General features: G+C 37.8%; 1 protein-coding gene across 1 annotated transcript in view; it reads left to right on the top strand.

Annotated features, from left to right (window-relative positions):
• Positions 1–19,400, top strand: part of GUCY2F (guanylate cyclase 2F, retinal) — a 92,998-nt gene that overhangs the window by 34,984 nt on the left and 38,614 nt on the right. Inside the window, exons 8-10 of the mRNA XM_011374319.2 lie at positions 3,716–3,847; positions 9,291–9,380; positions 18,052–18,228. Coding sequence (XP_011372621.1) covers positions 3,716–3,847; positions 9,291–9,380; positions 18,052–18,228 — 399 coding nt within the window. The remainder of the gene's footprint in view (positions 1–3,715; positions 3,848–9,290; positions 9,381–18,051; positions 18,229–19,400) is intronic.

Here is a 19,400-nt window from a genome sequence, read left to right as displayed (position 1 = left end):
TTTGATTACTAGTTACTCAAAGGCAGAGGTATATCTTTTTTTTTTTTTTTTTTTGATGTTAGCCCACACCACCTGGCATGGGGCTGATAGCATAATAGGTGCTGATAGTATAAAAGTTTGATGAATGAATCAACCAGTGAAAGACAGTTGAGTTTTGCCAGGGGTTCTCTTTTGGTTGTGATTTTGTGGTAAATGGTGATCTCCATTGAGTGCCTACTAATATACTCTGGCCCTGCACTAGAGGTGGCATGTAGTCCCTGCCTTCAAGGAGATTACAGTCAAGTCAGAAAGGCAAATTATACCACACAAGAAAGTCAATAGATACCACGTTGCACAAAACACATTATAAATATGGTAGAACTTCAAAGGAGACAGATCAGTGGAGAAAGGTGTTTCAAAGACCCAGCACCCAAACTATGTCTTAAAGACAGAAGAATAAGATTTGTCTAAGTTATAGATCACAAACTGTCAACCACTTTTGTCTGCCTTTATAGTTATAAAAGATAGCAGTCAGAATCTTGAAATTGTGAGATTATAAATGAAAATCTGGATTCCTGGGTGTTCTTTAAAGGCTGGAGATCTATCAACCTTGGGGATCACTGTGATAATTCACTAGAACTCAGTAGTAGGTGCCCTTTTTGGAAGAAGTATGCCCTCTGTAGTTTGATACAGTTACCATCACTCTCCATTGTCTTATACTCAGCCTATCTCATCAATTTACATTATTTACCTGGCCCCTAGAGGCATCCTATGCAGAGAAAAGAGAATATGTGAATGTGTGGGGAAGTATTTTGTCAAATGCAGCTAGCAATGAGAGAGTGTGCCTCTCTGTCCCCAGTCTATAGGACCAAAATAAAAATATTACTCTTTGAAAATTGTAATATGGTGGTAGCAGAATGTAAAAGAGGGTGCAAACACATCATATTGTCCCCATTTACTAGTATACCAGATCTGAGAATTCTGTGACCAAACTGATCATTTGCCTAAAGTGACACTGAAAGGTGTGCATTAACTAGTTGGCTGGGTGAGAATGAATTTACATGGCAATAGCCTACTCATTTGGAATAAATGTTCAGCTGTTTTGTTTAATTCTCAATTACATAACCCTCTTAACTTGTTAAAATCATTTTGTAAAGTTGATATTGTGTTACTGGAAATGAATTGCCGAATGCCAAAATTACCACTCTGGCTGAAAGCTACATTCCACCCTCATGCCATAAAAACTTATGAATGTTGGTGTCGCTTTTTGAAGCCACCAGAGGACCCTGGGACTTATGGTGGTGGAATTTGTCTGTTTTTGCCACACTCAATATATCTTCTATGAAATTTCCCACCTTAATTAGAAAGGGTAGATACTAAAATGCAAGTTCTAAAGCAATTCCAATAGATAACACAATACTATAAAAAGAAATATTTAATTCTGTGAAAAATATTTTTTTTTTGTACAGAAATGGATGATTAGTAGTAAAAGCAGATGGCTAGAAATTATTGTCCAAATGTGATGTGAAGTTTTGGTCAAAAGCAATAAACCAATTTTTAAAATCCTTACTTCTTTAGTGGTATCCATGTCAAAATGACAGTTTGTATCAATTGCCTAGAAGTTTTGGCTCTAAAATGTCAAAATAATAAACATAGCTCAATATTGGACTGGATTAGCCTTTTCTTTACTTAGTCCTAGCAATAGTCCAGTAATGTCTATGGAGCTTCCATCTATCTCTTCTCTCTTTCCTACTGAAGTAAAAAATGTATTTGGTTTTCATAGTTTCTCACAAATTTCACTGTAAACAGCAGAATAATGCTACCTTCAAATGAACACAGTGCTTAGGGTTTTAAAATCTTGTTCATGATGATAGATCTTTTCTTTCATTTGCGCATAAATTTCTACATTATGAGAGTTAAGAAACAATCACCACTTTTCACCATATGAGGAGAAAAAATGATAGCAACAGAGATTGATAGTCTTATAGGGAATGTTCTTTTTATTTTTTACTATTTTGGCCCAGGTGAAAAAGGATGGCATTATCTTAGAAGAACATAGCTCTTGGCCTCCAGATCCCTGTTGATACTTGGCTTGTATCAAGGATGCTGATGGGAAAAGATAGGGGAACATACATTATCCTTAATTGCTGTGTAGTCACAAACTTGCAGCTGGCTGTGTCTAATCAATCAAGAAGCCAAGCCAAGAATCCCATCCAAGTGGAATGTCTGAAAGTGTAAACTCTTGGTGAATATAAAATTAATTCAGTCTAGAAGAATTGGCAGTTCAGTAGAAGTCAAGTCAGGAAAGGAAGTTTTTAGAGGAAAGTAAAGCTGAAGCCCAAATGTATGTGGATTTTGGCACATTCTCTTGCTTTCTCCTTCCTGAAAGGTCTATATCTCACTATACAGATTCAGGTGCTCTTGCCAATATAAGGAAATAAAGAATGAAAGGGGAGTAGGTTTCTCTCTGGCTTTGCTCTGTTGAAGAGAGTTCAGGTTGATTTAAGGGTTATGTGAAGATTCAAGTTTTACATCTTGTCTAAATCTTGAGCTGTTGGGATTTCAACACATTGGGGTCTGGATATAGTTTACTATTGCCTTGAAACTTTGTGATAGTCTAGCGTTGGTAGAATGAACTTAACTCAGGACTAAATCAACTAGTGATCTTCAGTTTATCAAAGACCATTAAAGGCAGAGTGTATGAAAGTACTTAAGATTAATTTTTATTGGCAAGCAAGAGTGAAATAAAGCATGATATGGTAGAAAGCACACAATGCCATAAAATGTAACATCTACATTCTTCTTCCAGTCCCTATACCCCTCTCTAGGTTTCTGTTTCCTCATTGTAAAAGAAGGGTGTTGGAGTTGGGGGTGGGAGCTGGCATAGACATTATCAAATGTAAATGCTAGCTCTGAATTGCTGTAATTCTAAAAATAGGCATATTTGGAGACATGGAGAAAAATATGAGGAACCTGTTGACTTATTATTTCTTCATATGAAATAAGTCTTCAGGTTCAGTTGAAGATAAAGATGTTCAGTTTTAAAAGCTAACATACACAACAGAAAACTCTTCCTTTTGTCATTGAACTGTACATTCCTAGCCCTTCCTTACCATATTTGTGTATACTAGTTAACAAATAAAGGAATAGGGGATTTGGCCTATTTAAGCATTAGACTTGTAAATCATGGTAGATGATCTACTCACTCTCCACCATTTTATTGCTTTCTGGGATAACTTCTGCCATTAATCTTGCCTGCACAAAAAAGGATTCCATTCAAGATGGTATAACAAAAGGAGCCAGGCTTAAAAGTCAGAAAGGTAGTATTCTGTCCTACTTCAGCAATCGATTTTTTCAAAATGTTACATTTTTATGTTTTCCCCATTTTTGTCTATAAAATGAGGGTCCCAGAATAAATTATGGCTTGTGTTCTTTTTTACCTCCCAAATCTATGATTCTAATCTTTTTTAGGAGATGGAAGTACCTACAAACCTTTACTTTCTTTTGTCATATATGGAGTTGAAGCACGGTACCAACACTGACCTAAAAAAAGTGCTGGGGGATCGGGAAAATTGATCAATCTCATGTTTGATTCAGAGTTCAATTCATATAGTTACTTTTTTAGGAATAAAAAGTAAAAACAAAAAAAGATAAACACAGTACATACACCATAGCTCAATGCTCTGTCTTAAATCATGAGAATTTTGCTCATGTTTGTTTCTTAATCCATTCACAGAGAGGAAGTCGAGCCAGTGTAAGCTTCCAGATCACTTCGGAGGTCCAAAGTGGAAGGTCTCCAAGGCTCTCCTTTTCTTCAGGGAGTCTAACTCCAGCTACCTATGACAACTCTAATGTAGCAATTTATGAGGTAGGATATTCGACAGCTATCTAATCTGCTGCTTTCTTGGGTTTTAAAAATGAGGCTTAGGACTTAATGACTTAGGACTTAGTCTTTGGGCAAAAATATTGAGGCTTTTGGTAATTTTAAGTTTTTTGTTCGTTATCTGTTTATGGATTTCTTTGGTCGACATTTTTTACAATGATTTTCCTTAGCAACTAATCTACTTACTTATAACTTCATTGATTTTTCAACTCCATGTATTTACTATACATGTGGAAAAAAGTCTGTGACCCAAACACTTAGTCATGTCACTCCTTCCAGAAGACATAGATATAATAATAAAAAATAACTTTCTGAGTCAACCGTTTGTGATGGGAAATCTAGAGACATGTTTGCGTAGAGTTTAGGGCAAACCTATCCCTTTGAATTCTTGTTGTTCTTTCTATACCTGTTTTCCTTAGATATTGTTGAAATATTTTTAATTATTCATTTATTTTTTTCGGCCTGTACTGACTCTTGGAGTAACAAGTTACTCTCTTTTATGTAAAATATAAATCTTTTTTATTTTACTTAAGTTTCTGCCTTTCAAGCTTTAAGAGGCCACCTCTGACCCCTTGTTCTAAGATACTGAAATTTACCAACCAGAAAAAATCTTGCTTCAGTTGGAGAGATGAACTGTTTTTTTTTTTCTCAGCAGGAAAGAGTTAAGCAGAGAGTAAAAGAAAAACTTGACTGCCTTTCTGTCCCTCCTAAGTGAAGCCTTCCCAGTGTGGTTTCCTTGTTTTGTTTGAAGATACTCCCCAAAGCATCAAACACTCACAACTTCAATAGTAACTACAAAGAAAGCCCAAAACAGGACAGAATGAGTTTTTAGATTATCTACCACATTGAGTTTTCCAAGTGAATGTTCTCTTCCATTGGATAAATAATTGACAGTGGCCTAAAATACCAAAATTGGCATGGTATATATTTTCTCTGTAGCTAAGCGCTTTGACTTAAATTTGTGGCAGGAAATCTCTGTATCTTGCCTTGGACTTAATTTAATCAAAGAGGAGATTTTCTTTAAGTTTAAACTTGATATATTGGGGAACTGACAGCTCTACTCTCTCAAAGACTAAAGACAAGATAATCACATAGTTTTTGAATGTCAAATGGAATGGGCTGATGACTTTATAAATATATTGACACTTCTAATATTCTGAAGTAAATCTCAATCACCTAAGGCAGTCTCTTGTTTTTTCATCTGTAAAATGAGGGGTTGAACAAAATTTTTAATCTTGGTTGCTCATTAGAATCTCCATAGGAAACTTTAAAAAATACCTGTGCCCAAGGGTCCACCCCTAGTAACTCTGATTCAGTTGGTGTGGGGTGGGCCTAGACATTGGCATTTTTTAAAGTTTCCCTGTATGTGCAGATAGGGTTGAGAATTGCTGGACTATGAGATATCTGAGGCTTCTTCAAGTTTGAATATGCTACAATTCTCTGATTCTCTGGAAGAATTTAGTGTTGAATTGTGGTATGTTTTATTTGGTGGAGTTGGATAGTGTAGAATCGAGAAAGGAAAAATAAAAATCTGTATCTGTCAGATATTTTTTCATTTGAGAAAGAGGCAGAGAGTTAAGTTAGTTACCACAATGAGTGTTGGTCAGGCAGATCATGAGTATTTCTGAACTGTGTAGGCCAAAGGGGGCCTACACAAAAAAAAGTGTGTTGGTGAGAATAATATCACACCATGAAGTCAAGATTAGGCTAATGGCATGGTGCTAAGGAAGATAGCTGAAGATAGAAAACTTCCTGGCTAGAGCTAAAGAGGTCTATGAGAGGGAGCATAAGTTAATCGAATCAACAGATCAAATAAAGAGGTCCAGTGTACCTTCTGAACTGGGCCTCTATTAGGAGTGTTTTAAAGAAGATTTGTTATCTAGTTTCTGTTTAAAATAAATCAAATTTTCATAAGAATTGCTATTGAGTGACCTGGAAGTTCCAGAAAATGTGCCTGGAGTAGCAAACACCTAATAGCAAAGGACAGGCTTCTTTAAGGATGTGCTATAACATTGTACTACACTGACACAAAATCATACTTTGTACACACAGGTGCATACCTTTTGGAATTGCACAAAAAAAAATCAGACCTTATTTCATAGATACTCTATGAGATGTGAAAGGAAAGCCATATGAGTAGGCTGCTGGAGAGAAAGAGCTGTGAATGGCAGATGCAGTAGGAGCACATCATGATCTGTTCTGATAGCCACTGTCTAGGGGAGAGGGGTGAGGTGGTCCAAGAGAACCCACTGAACTTATCCTTCCTCTTCATTCTCTGACTCTATTGCCTTTCAACTTCTTCCTGTGTTTTCCTCTTTGTCTCATTTCTTTTTCTTACCCTGAACACCATCCACATCCATCTCCCTTTCCCAAAGGGTTTTCTCCCCTATCTTCTCACCTTCTTCTATATCCCTTATAGTTCTTTCTCCACCATCTCCTTCCCACCAAACATCTCTCTCTCTCATCACAGAATCAGATCATCAAAACTGCAAAGGACCTAAAAAATCATCTAAGTCATCCAGCTCTATCAATCAGTGAGGAAACTAAAGCTCAGGCTAATTAAGTAGATGCCCTAAGGCCACCTCAGTATTTGAGACAGAGCCAGGTTTAGGATCTAGTTCTCTTGACTCTTAGTTACTTAGTGCAAAAACAGATGGACTTTAAATTACTTCTAAAAACTTTAGTGGATAGAGTTTGATATTTCTTCCTCTTAATTAAAAAGCAAATGATGAGTGAAGTATTTTATCATTCTTTCTCTTAAAAGAAAAGGGCAAAACAAAACAAATAGTGTATGTGTGGTAAAGATAACCTGCCCATTTCTTCCTTTATCCTCATTATTTGTGAAGTAGGACATACACAGACTCAATAAAAATTTGCTTATGTAGTTTTTGAGAATTATTTAAATCTTAAACACACGCAAATCCCCTAAACCAAAGAAAGCCCATGAAAGTAAAGAGCACCAAAGTGAGAGATGGAAGACCTTGGTTCTACTACTACCTAGCCTCCTGACATTGGACAAGTCATGTAATCTCTTCAGGATTCAATTCCTTTATCAAAATACAAAAGACTGGCCTAAGGATACTTAAGACCCTTTCCAGCTCTTAAATTTAATGATTTGGCAGAAACAAATTTCTGCTTAATTACCTGTAAAAGCTAATAGCCATAGATAAAGCTAACCCATATCTGTAACAGGGTGGCTCCAGGAAGATCATATTAGATACTGGGTATAGGCAGAGTCAGGGCAACCAGTACTAATGTTCAGGTTGTGCACTACATAAGGACACCACATATAAGAAGTTATTATTCACATTGTAGACATATTCTAACTTATATGAGAATGGTGCAGAAGTGATCAAAGAGATTCTGGCCTCCCAGCCCAGTTCTGGAATGAAGTGTGGGGGAACCTTCTCATATCTACATTTATACCAGCACACTGAACTATGCATATACACAGTCTCTGGTAAACATATGTGCACCTGGCTGTGTGCTATCTTGGCTATGTCCCAGGAGTTTCCTTGAGGTCACTCCTTTCTCCTGCCTAATATTCTTGGAGACACAGTTTCAGCTTCTCAGCCCTTCTCTACAGCCTGACTCCAAACCTGGTGAAGAGGCCTCACCTGGCTGGCAGGGCTTGGTGGTATGCAAAGTATTCATGCTGCTAGTGAAATGTGTTACTTGGTATCTGGAGGATGTGTGAGTAAATAAGAGTGTGGTACATGTGTATATGTTTACAGCCAGGGCTGCTGCCCAATATCGCAGGGTTGCCACAGGCTGTAAAATAATATTCTCATGTAATTATTTCTTTTTCACTTCAGGGAGAGCACCCTTTTCTAATTAGCAAAAAAGGTACCATGTTGGCTAGGATTGACCGTGGGCCAAGTAATATAGTTACAAAGATTCTGGGAAAGCTTTATTGCCCATTGGTTTAGTTCATCTCCCACATTGCGTGATTTTGTAAATTCCCAGTTAGAGTTTTATTCATTCAGCTTAAGCATTAGTCTTTGACCCTTCTAAAGGGCAAAGTCCTTTGAAGGCTAAAACTTCAAGCTCATGTCAGGCCCTCATGACTTCTATGATTAAGTAATATAAATGTGGGGTAGAGAATTGGCTTTTCTAATCAGTTCCCAGGTGACCATGATGCAGCTGGACTGGGACTACACTTGAAGAATTGCTGGGCACAAGACCAGAAAGGCTGCCTTTGGTGCTTTGACCATTCTGCTGCTGCCAGGTATTGATCCTGGACTGAGGATCACTGGACTATGGGCATTGAGCCTGGCTGGCACAGCTTTATTCAGCTGCTGAAGGCCTCTAACGGCTATCCTTTAGTTAAAGAGTTTTGAGCTCCTTGGCTAGAAGATGCCCTCTAACGAAGTGTGGGCGAGTAACTCAGATACCTGCAGCTCAAATTATTCGTTTTTGCCTTTGGCAGGTCTCTGGATGAAGTGCCACAGCTGGATATATTCTTTAATAAGAGAGTTTTACTCTCTTATTCTTGGAATTTCACTGCACAGAGCTCTCTGCTTTATTATTTCTACTTAATGACAAATTGGTGCAGTCTGAAATGGAATCTCTAGGTTATAAGTAATAGATGTGAAAGCACTTTGAAGAGTAGAGAGCACTGTGCAAATGTAAGGCATCATCATCTTCATTGTCATCATCATCATTATTATTATGAAAAATAAATCCATATTTGTATTGCTTTTTGAAAATTTGGGAAAAAATTTGGGTTGGGCAGAAGCTAAACAGGGTTTGATGACTGATGAATCTTTGTAGGCTCTATATATAGAAGGCACTGGTGTTAAAGTGAAGACAATAAAATAATTGTTGTTTTTGACTTGACAGCAGCCTCAGAGATAGCTATTTTGTATTTAAAAAGTCAGAAATAGACTTCTGAAAGACTCTAGATTACTCATATTACTATGGTAGTACATTCATGCATACAAATAAAAATAATATTTAATCTATATTTAAGCCAGTCAATTCATGATTAAAGCATAAGAGGCCTCCCAAATGGCCTGTCTCACAAGAGAAAAATGAACCAAGGTAAATGCAGGAAACATTTGCTACACTACATCTCCAGCTACAGATGCCTCAAGGCAGTGAGAATTGCAACAACCAACCATCACCATTAATCACGGGGAACCCGGTGCTACATCACTTAGCTATGAATAAGTGAAATGACCTAGCACTTTCTGGGGGTCTGCGTACCTGCACTTGTTTTTCCATCTCTAGTTAATTGGAATTTTTAACTCTTCTGTATGACCTTATTTTTAGCTCAGAATACAGAATGTCCAGGAGGCGGCAGGTGAGAGAGGAGGAACAAAGTCTGGGTTGATGGTCTAAGTATAAATCCTTCATGCAGAAAAGACAGTTCTCTAAATCTGGTGGCAATTAAGTCTCATCACCATTCTCTATCTTTTCTTTTTAGGGTGATTGGGTGTGGCTGAAAAAGTTCCCCTCTGGAAATTTTGGCGATGTTAAGTTCATCAAATCAAGTGCAAGTGATATGTTTGAAATGGTATGAGAAACCCTCTTTCATATACATTCCAATCCTTTCTCCAAAGTAACTAACACCAGCAGTTAGGAAGAGCCCTTAATAAATTAGTGCAGGGAACCTGCAGGGTTGCTATTGGCTTGATATAACCATATGATGCAATGGTAGAATTATGGGCTCTGAAGTCAAAGACACATGAAGGATCTAATTCTTAGCTCTACCTTTAAGTGCTATATTAACTTGGGTAGGTTACCTCAACTCCCTGAGTCCTGCTTTCATTATCTGTAAAAGGGGTATATTTAATGTCTACTTCCCAGTGTTGGATGAGGATTAAAAGAGATAATGCATGTAAAGCATCTTGCACATTTCCTGACATGTAGCTTCTTTGTAAAATGGTAGCTATTATGATTATTATTAAGTACATATCCCACAATCATTCAAAATCTCCAGTTGCCAGACTTGGAAAAGTGATTCACATAAGAAAAATGGTAATTTCTCCTGTCCCACCAATTACTTTCAAAGAATCCTTGGATGGTTTATTTAAAGAAGCAGCCTATAGATAAGGCATGGATTTAAAATCTTGGTTCCTCCTTGAACTGCTAGTACATAAAACATTTGCGAAACATTTAAGGGTTCATGCCAGATTTAGTACTAACAAAAATCTTGGGAGACAAGACGTACTGAACTCTTCAACTTTTGATCGTAACCAGCTAGGAAAATGGAAGGGATGAAGTACATGTGTACCCAGTAAATATTTAGATGACCATCTGGCTAAAGCAGGTGCTCCAAGCATTCTCTGCTTCCTGGGGTTGTCCAGAATATCAGTAAGACATGACTGCATGTAGGTATCTACCTTTTTCCTATATATAATCTTCACTATTGCTTGTAGCTGAGGATATATGACTGTAAAGATTTAGGAAAAATTTAGGCCTGAAATTTTTCCATGCTAGGGCTACTAGTGTAAAGCTAGATGCTGTAACAACAGACCCCAAAATATTTAATGTCTCAAACACAGCAGATATTTACTTCTTATTCAAATAACAGTATATGGTAGGTGTTATTGATTGGCTGGTAATTCTCTTTTTATATGGTGATTCAAGGACACAGGATATGACCAGCTTATAGCTCTGCTATATCCTAGGGTCTTGTCATCATCTGCATTCATCTACAGAAGCAGGAAAATAATATGGAAGGTGTCTATTCACTTTTTAAAAGCCTTAGACTACAAATATCACTTATCACATTCCATTACTTGGAATTCAGTTGTATGACTACAGTTAGCTCCAAAAGAGTCTGGAAAATGTGGACTAGTTATTTTTCCAATGCAAAACGGAAGTAGATTTGTACGGAACAGCTAGCAGTCTCTGATATAATCACTTTGAACTCTGTCTTCCAACAGAGGTTCGGAGCCCAGTAGTTTTGGCTACTTGGTCCATAAAAGATGCTACAATGAAACCTTAAAAGAAGTCGCTCACTTTGCTATACGGGGGCTGATTTTTCATGTCTGTCTTAGCTTGTTTAAGCTGCGTTGGATTAAGAGAATTGTCATAGATGCCAGGCTTTTATGCTTAGGAGGCAGCTTTGGTGGCCAATAGCTGTCATGTCCACCAGGAGTAATTTAACTTCATCTTAGGTCATCTTGTGATCCAGTTTAACTTCTTGGAGAAGTAGGCTCATATTCTAAGCCAGTGCATTCCATCTCAATAAATGGCCCACCATACTCTCAATGCTCAAAATAGAATAATCCTTGATTTCACCCTTTTCCTTACTCCCCAGGCCTACAGTCATGTGATTTACAGCTTAAAAATATATCTATGATCTGCTTATTTCTGTTCATTTACACTACTACCACTCTAAGCCTCTCTCTCTCTCTCTCTCTATCTCTATCATCTATCTATATCTACATCTATATCTATATATCTGTATCTATATCTGTATCTATGTATCTATCTATGTATCTATAATCTATCATCTATCTATCTACCTATCATCTATCTATCTATCTATCTATCTATCTATCTATCTATCTATCTATCTATCTATCTATCATCTATCTACCTATCATCTATCTATCTATCTATCATCTATCTATCATCTATCTATCATCTATCTATCTATCATCTATCATCATCTATTGTCTTTGAAGTCTATTTCATCTGATATTAGTACTGCTACTCCTGCTTTTCTCTGACTGCCATTTACTTGAAATATCATTTTCCACCCTTTCACTTTGAGTCTACACACACACACACGCGCGCACACACACACACACACACACACACACACAGTCATCCATTTTCTTCTTCACATGCCTTATCTCTATTCCCCTTTGAGAATTTGGATCTTTGAATCCTCTTTTCAGTCATTTTTGTCTCAATTTGTCTCTATGTATGCTGAATGCTCATTACTATCTTGCTATAGTAGATCTCTTCTAATTGTTTAAGCTTATAATGCCCTGTTCTTAGTAAAGGTTGCACTCCTCTGCTTCTATCTGCCTGCTAGTCACCTTACTCCTAGTTATGTATTTTTTTGGTCATTTTTTTTTTTAGGTGAGCTGACCCCTTTCTGTATTTCCTGTAATGCAAGCCTTGTAGTGGAGAATTCTCTAAATTTTTGTATGTCCGGAAAGGTCTTTATTTCTCCTTCATACCTAAAGGAGAACTTATCTTGATACATTATTCTTGGCTGGTAGTTCCTTTTATTTAGTAATTTGAATATTTGATTCCACTCCTCTCTGGATTGTAAGGTTTGTGTTGAGAAGTCCGATGATAATCTAATGGGTTTTCCTTTATAGGTTACTGTTTTCTTCTCCCTGGTTGCCCTGATAATTTTTACTTTTTCACTTATTTTTGATAATTTTAATACAACGTGTCTTGGAGAAGGCCTTCTTGGGTTGAGATTATTGGGTGTTCTGTTGATTTCTTGAATTCCAAGCTCCAGCTCATTCCTTAGATTTGGGAAATTCTCACCAACTATTTGTCTGAAAATGCTTTCTAGTCCCTGTTCCTTTTCCTTGCCTTCAATAGTGCTCATTATTCTTGTTTCCTCTCCTGATGGTATCAGCTAGTTCTTGTATTTCTCTTTCATTATTTTTCATTCTTCGGTTTTTCTCTTCTTTCTGAATTATCTCTAGGTTTCTGTTTTCGATATCACTGATCCTTTCCTCCATTTGATCAACTCTATTTCCCAAACTTGCTATTTCATTTTTCAACTCTTGCAGTGTGTTCTTCATCTCCAGAAGTTCTATTTGGTTCCATTTGAGGGTTTCAATCTTCTTGCTAAAGAACTCATTCTGCTCATCTAGTTGTTTTTTCAATTCTTGAAATCGTTGATATGAATCGTTTTGGATCTCACTGAGGTTTTTCCAGAATTACCATCCTGAATTCTCTGTCATTTAAGTCTTATAGTTCTATGTCTTATAGCTTATTTTTTGGAGATTTTTCTCTGACTTTCTGAGCTGCCTTGTCACTTTGGTTGTTCATGGTATTTAATGAACTATTTCTCCACCTGGACATTAATGGAAATGTATTCTGCTTTTTTTTCCAGAAAAATTTATTATATAAAGGTCTCTTTTTAGCCTGCTGCAAAGAAGGCGCTTTTCTTTTGGTTTCCAGTAGGTGGCATCTAAGCCTCTTGGATGCCTGCTTTATATAAAGTCTTAATAATGCCTTTTTTTTCCTTATAGATATTCAATCACGCTCACTACCCTCAGTTTCAGTCCCTGTCAGTGTCAGCGACACTTTTGGTGGTGTTTGCTCAGATTCCCCTGGGGCTCCGCAGTGTTGGGTCTTGGAAGATATGGAGGGAGGGGCCCTCTGGGATGGGGGATGGGGGCTGTGGCTCAGCCTCGCATTTTGCAATGGCGGCTGGTAATAATCATCTTTTGTTTCTCTGCTGTCCCCACTTCTCTGCTCTCTGCTCTCTGCTCTGATACCTGGGCACTGCCTCTGGCCGTGTGGAGCTCACAGCTCTGTCAGGAAGGGCTTTTCAGGGAACCCGCTGCACCTTCTTCCCTTCCCCTCCTCCTGCAGGGAGCTCTGGCTGCAAGGGGCAGGTTCCTTGTGTCTCTGTCTACTGCCCGACTCCCAGGGTTCTGACCTATGGTAGCTCTTATGCGCAGATCCCACGCTCAGACATGCTGGTGTGCAGTTTGGATGTTTTTTGTTGAGTTTTAGATGTTCAGCTTATTGTTGTTTCAAGGGAATAGATCTGTGGATGTCTCCCCCTCTGCAGTGTTTCTGACTATATATATATATATATATCGTTGCTTATCTATGTAAGGACGTTTATAGGGTAAATTTCTATAATTCATAATTTCTATTTATTTTCAATTACAGTTGATATACAATATTATTTTATATTAGTTTCAGGTATATAGCATAGTGGTTAGACATATAATTTATGAAGTGATCCCCTTGATTAGTCTAATATAGTCAATAATATTATAATTAATCTCTTGATTGCATTCACCAGATACTTTTCTGTATTCATTTTACCTAACCTCTCTAGTATTTACCACATTTTCTTAAAATTCTTTCTGACATTTATTTATTTAGTTAGTTAGTTTTTAAATTTATTTAGATGGCTTTTTTATTTTAAATTAAGTTTATTGGGGTAACATTGGTTAATACAACTATATAATTTTCAGGTGTACATTATAATTTGACATCTTTGTATTCTATTGTGTGTTTACCACCCAAAGTCCAGTTTACTTCAGCTACCATATATTTGATCCCCTTTACCCATTTCACCCTCCCCCTAACCCCCTATATTTGACCCCCTTTACCCTGTCTACCTCCCCTCTCTTCTCCCATCCCCTACTCTCTGGTAACCACTAGTCCATAGTCCATGTCCATGAGTCTCTGTTTGTTTGTCTTGTTCCTTTGTTGCTTTTAGGTTTATATCCCACATATAAGTGATAGCATGTGATTTTCAACTTTTTCTGTCTGGCTTATTTGGCTTAGCATGATTATCTTGAGGTCCATCCATGTTGTCGCAAATGGCGATATTTCATCTCTTCTTACGGCTGAGTAATATTCCATTGTCTATATGTACCACAGCTTCTTTAGCCAATCATCTATCATAGAACACTTTGGTTGCTTCCATGTTCTGGCCACTGTGAATAATGTTGCTATGAACATTGATGTGCAAATATCTTTATGGATATGAGTTTTCAAGTCTTTGGGGTTAAATACCCAGTAGAGGGATTGCTGGATCATATGGTAGATCAATTCTTAGTTTTTTGAGGAAGCTCCATACTGTTTTCCATAGTGGCTGTACCAATATGCAGTTCCACCAGCAGTGTATGAGTGTTCCTATTTCTCCGCATCCTCTCCAGCATTTGTTATTACTTGACCTGTTGATTATAGCTATTCTAACAGGTGTGAAATGATATCTCATTGTGGCTTTGATTTGCATTTCTCTAATAGCTAGCGATGTTGAGCATCTTTTCATAGATTTGTTGGCCATTTATATGTCTTTCTGACATTTATTTGACTTTCCTGAAATTCTTCTTGTGGTGTTCATGCGTTCTAAATAGAGTTTTCTCCACTTCTATGACCTCATTTCTAAGTATGTATGCAGAATGTTCTTTTTCCCATCTTTTAAATGATGGTATTTACATCTTCACTTTTTATTCTGTACTTCTTGTGTTATCTCTTTCACGCTCATCAATCTCACCTTCTCATTACATGCTAATAATTCTTAAGTCTGTTTATAAAAATCAGACTTCTTTTCTGAGCTCCAAACCCTGAATATCCAACTGTTTGTGGAGTAGTTCCACCTTTATGTCCCATGGACTGCTCTTTTTAAATATGTCCCCAACTAAATTTAAAAAAGAAATTTCGGTCCCCAACTAAATTAATCAGCCTTTTCTACCACCAAAAATTTGCTTCCCCATTTGTCTTAGGTCAGATTCTCTAAAAGTTGAGCCTGAGATTGAGATTCTTGTTTAAATTACTCATTGAGAAATGTTCCAAGAGAAAGGGAGAGAGGGAAGCAAGATATGCCAGACATAAAATTCAGCAAGAATGTGATTTCAGGTGGAGACTTGCTTCAGTTTAATCTCATGGAAGAAATGCTGGAGTGTAAGTTGTGCCATGAGTACTACCTTCAGGCTAGGGAGTTGGAGTTTTGTACTGTACTCAGTGAATCATTGGCTGAGGTCTGTAGGTGAAACCTAACATTTGGCTTGAGCTCTAGGACAATTTTCCTGAAAATGGAACAGCTATGTGTTGTCAGCCAACATTTCTGGCAGCTGGGGGATGCATGGTAAAGGATGGGGTGCCATCCACTACTATAACAACATCCCTAAATTCTCTATATTGATGTATAGCACCATCATCTATCCAGGAATCCAAGCAGATATCTAGAAGTGATCATGGAGTACTTTACCCTCTTATCCCCTATTAAATAGTAATAATAGATAACAATTATTGAGTGCCTATAAACTAAATTTCAAATTCTATAGCAAGGTTCTCATAGCCTCAAAGGATGTGGCTCCTGTCTATCTCTCCAGACCAGTGTCTCATAGTTTTCCCCTTATACTCTGTTCTGGTCACCCTAAAAGTGTTGCTGCTTCCTCAACATGCTCTGACTCTCAGCCCCTCTTACCATGTCACCTATACCTAGTCAACTCTTACTTGTCCTTTATGGCAGTTGAGACATTACCTCCTCAGAGAAGACTTCTCTGAACCCCCAGGCTGAATTAGATACTTAACATCTGAGCTCCCTGGCATCTCATGCTCCATTCTGTAAGAACAAATTTCACAGTGAAATACAGCTGTCAGTTCTCTTGTCTAGCACCCATTTTTGAATGTGAACTCTTTTAGGACAGTGATTTCATTTTGTTTATCTCAGCATCTCTAGCATGCAGTCCAATGTCTTAGACATTGTGGTCACACACTAAATGTGTCTCGCATTAAGTGAAAAAATTTAATAGTTATAGAGGGAAAATGTAGTCAGAATTCTAGATGTTCCTTCTGAAACAGATTTTGTAGGCTTTGGCCTGATGTATGTATATAGGCTATTAATTTTAATAGATGCTGGGTAGATGAATATTTACAGAAAGACAATTTATTCCACTTTTTACTGTATTAACCCTCTTTAGTCCTCCTGGATCACTGAGCTCCACTCCACGGAGTCCCCAAAGAATCATGAAGGCCACAGCTCCAGCACTCACTTACAATATGCCATAAGAGATCCCTCTCTGAAATTTTCTGTTGATCATTGCATTCATTTTTATCACTGCCTGTGATGTGGTTTATAATAAGAAATATATATTTGATCTTTGTCCCCATTTCTGACACAGAGCTCCTAAAACTCTCTGAATTTCTTAAACTATGAGAGTGATAAAGGTGTCTTTTGTTATGTTAATGAGGTGACTTAAGGAAATAACCTAACAATGAGAGCTGGTTGCCAGAAGAACCAACCATGTGATTGGAGGGTTGGAAATTTATGTCTCACTACCCTGACCATCAGGGAGGGGAGAGGGACAGGAGGTTGAATCGGTCACCAATGGCCAATGATTTAATCAATCATGCCTCTCTAATAAAGCTTCTAAAAAAATAAAAATAAAAAAGACAAGGATTAGAGAGCTTCTAAGTGAGTGAACACATGGAGATTTGGAGAGAGTGGCTTGGAGAGGGCATGGAAGCTCCATGCCCTTTCCCCATACCTTGCACTATGTGTCTCTTCCATCTGGCTGTTCTTGAGTTACATCTTTTTATAAAAAAAACTGGTAATCTAGTAATTAAAATGTTTTTATGTGTTCTGTTAGGTGCCCTAGAAATTTAATCAAACCTAAAGAGAAGTATTTGAACCTCCAACCTATAGTTCAGCTGAAAGCCCAGGTGACCTGAACTTGTGAACTGTGTCTCAAGTTGAGAGGAAGAGGAAAGTCTTGTAGGACTGAGTTCTTAACCTGTGGGATCTGACTTTACATAAATGAGTTGGAATAAAGTTGAATTGTAGGACACCAAGCTGGTGTCAGAGAATTATTTGGTTGTACGGGAACAGCCTCCAATATACACACGCACAAAGTAGAATTGGTGACCAGAACCCTTACTGTCATAACAAAATAGCACAGAGTGGCTTACAACGGCACCCACTTATTGTCTCACAGTTCCGTAGATCAGAAATCTAAGAGGGCTCAGCTGGGTCTTTCACTTAGCATCACACAAGGCTGAAGTCAAGGTGTAAGTTGTGCTGGGCTCTTATTTGGAGTCTCTGGGGAAAAACCACTACTAGGCTCATTCAGGTTGTCAGCAGAACTTAATTCTGTGCTTTTGTAGGACTGAGTTTCCAATTTCTTTGCTGGCTGTCAGCTGAGAGCTGTTCCAAGCTTCTAGAGGCTACCTACATTCCTCAGTTTGTAGCCTCCTTCCTCCATCTTCAAAGTCAGTAATGGAGCATTCAGTGTTCACACTTTGAATCTCTTGGAATTCCTCTCCTCTCTCCTCTTATTATTTAAAGGACTCATGTGATTATGTTAGGCACACCCCAATAATCTCCCTTTTGTCATACAACATAACACAATCACAGGAGTAGCACTAGGGTTTGGAGATCATGGGAGCCAAAATTCTGCACACCACAGCCACCAGTCATAAGAAGGGTGGAGAGAAGGGTAAGTGCCCTAAACTCTGGTTTCCAACTGAGACAAAACAGCTGTGACTCTCCTCTTTCTCTCTGTTTCCAGATGAAGGACCTGCGTCATGAGAATATTAACCCTTTATTGGGCTTCTTCTATGATTCAGGGATGTTTGCCATTGTGACAGAATTCTGTTCCCGAAGGAGCCTAGAAGACATACTGACAAATGAGGATGTGAAACTTGACTGGATGTTTAAATCATCACTCCTGCTGGATCTCATCAAGGTTAATAGAAAGACTGAAGAAATATTGGATTTTCCTGGTAGATTAGAACTTAAATGTTTTGGGATGTTTTATTTTCCTTAGATCATTGTGATGATCTTATTCCTCCACCTTCCTTCCTAGGGTCTGCCCCCACTCCTTCTCATAGTCCCCTTGTCCATATCTGCTATAAGGTACTGATGTAGAAAGGATTTACTTGACTTGCCCCACCTCCGATTTGAGGGTCAGATTTATTTTCACTTCCTGCTGGCATTTAGCACCCTATACCTTCAGCAATCCTTTCTTCCATCCAATTTCTCTGCTTTCTGGATGTGGGAAAATGCTCATTTCAAGATTCTTTGGTGCTCATAGGCCCACATCTCAGCTTTCACCTTCTAAAAAGTGCTTCAGCCTAGAATTAGGTGATGGGTCTTTGCATACTATAGGTGTAGATATGGAATTCAGCATGATCAGACAGCCAAAAGACCGTTGGGTCTATCAGGTAGCACCTCCATTCTTTGATGCAATGACTGTTGACAGCCAAAGGTATTCATAAATATGGATGGGATTCACTGGAATCCATGAACTCCCTGAAATGATAGGCAAATTGTATCTACATGCATTTTTATGGGGCTGACCTGGATACTCAATGACTTGTTGAGTTTCCTACATATTGATCATAGCCTTGACCTTTGTATTATACCTAACTTTTTTTCAAGGTAGCTTTATAGACGTCTCATTCTAATTATCAATAAAATAAGTGTGTTTAGCCTCCTTTAATATAGGCTCAGAGAAGCTAAATGAGGTATATTTTGTTATATAGTGTCTGCAACTTACTATTTTTCACTTACTTTATGGCTCAGAAATGTTTTCCTGACAGTACATATAGATCTACTTTATTATTTTTAACTGCTGCAGAATATTCCTTAGCTTGGACATACCAAAATTTGGACAGTCTTTTCTTGATTAGTATTTATTGTACTTCCAATTACACAATATTATAAAGGAAAGCTGCAGTGAGAATTCTTGTATATGTTTTCTTGTACAGATGTGCAAGCATTTTTGGGAGAAGTAGAATCCTTAGGTCACAGGCTATGCATGCTTTCCATTTTGATAGCTATTGCCAATTTTCCCACCCAAAAGGCTGTACCAATTTCCATTCCTGCGAACAGTGAATGAGAGTTGAACTAGACCTT

This window comes from Pteropus vampyrus, unplaced genomic scaffold, assembly GCF_000151845.1.
Source record: "Pteropus vampyrus isolate Shadow unplaced genomic scaffold, Pvam_2.0 Scaffold244, whole genome shotgun sequence".
NCBI lineage: Eukaryota > Metazoa > Chordata > Mammalia > Chiroptera > Pteropodidae > Pteropus > Pteropus vampyrus.
This window is presented reverse-complemented; position numbering and strand designations above follow the sequence as displayed.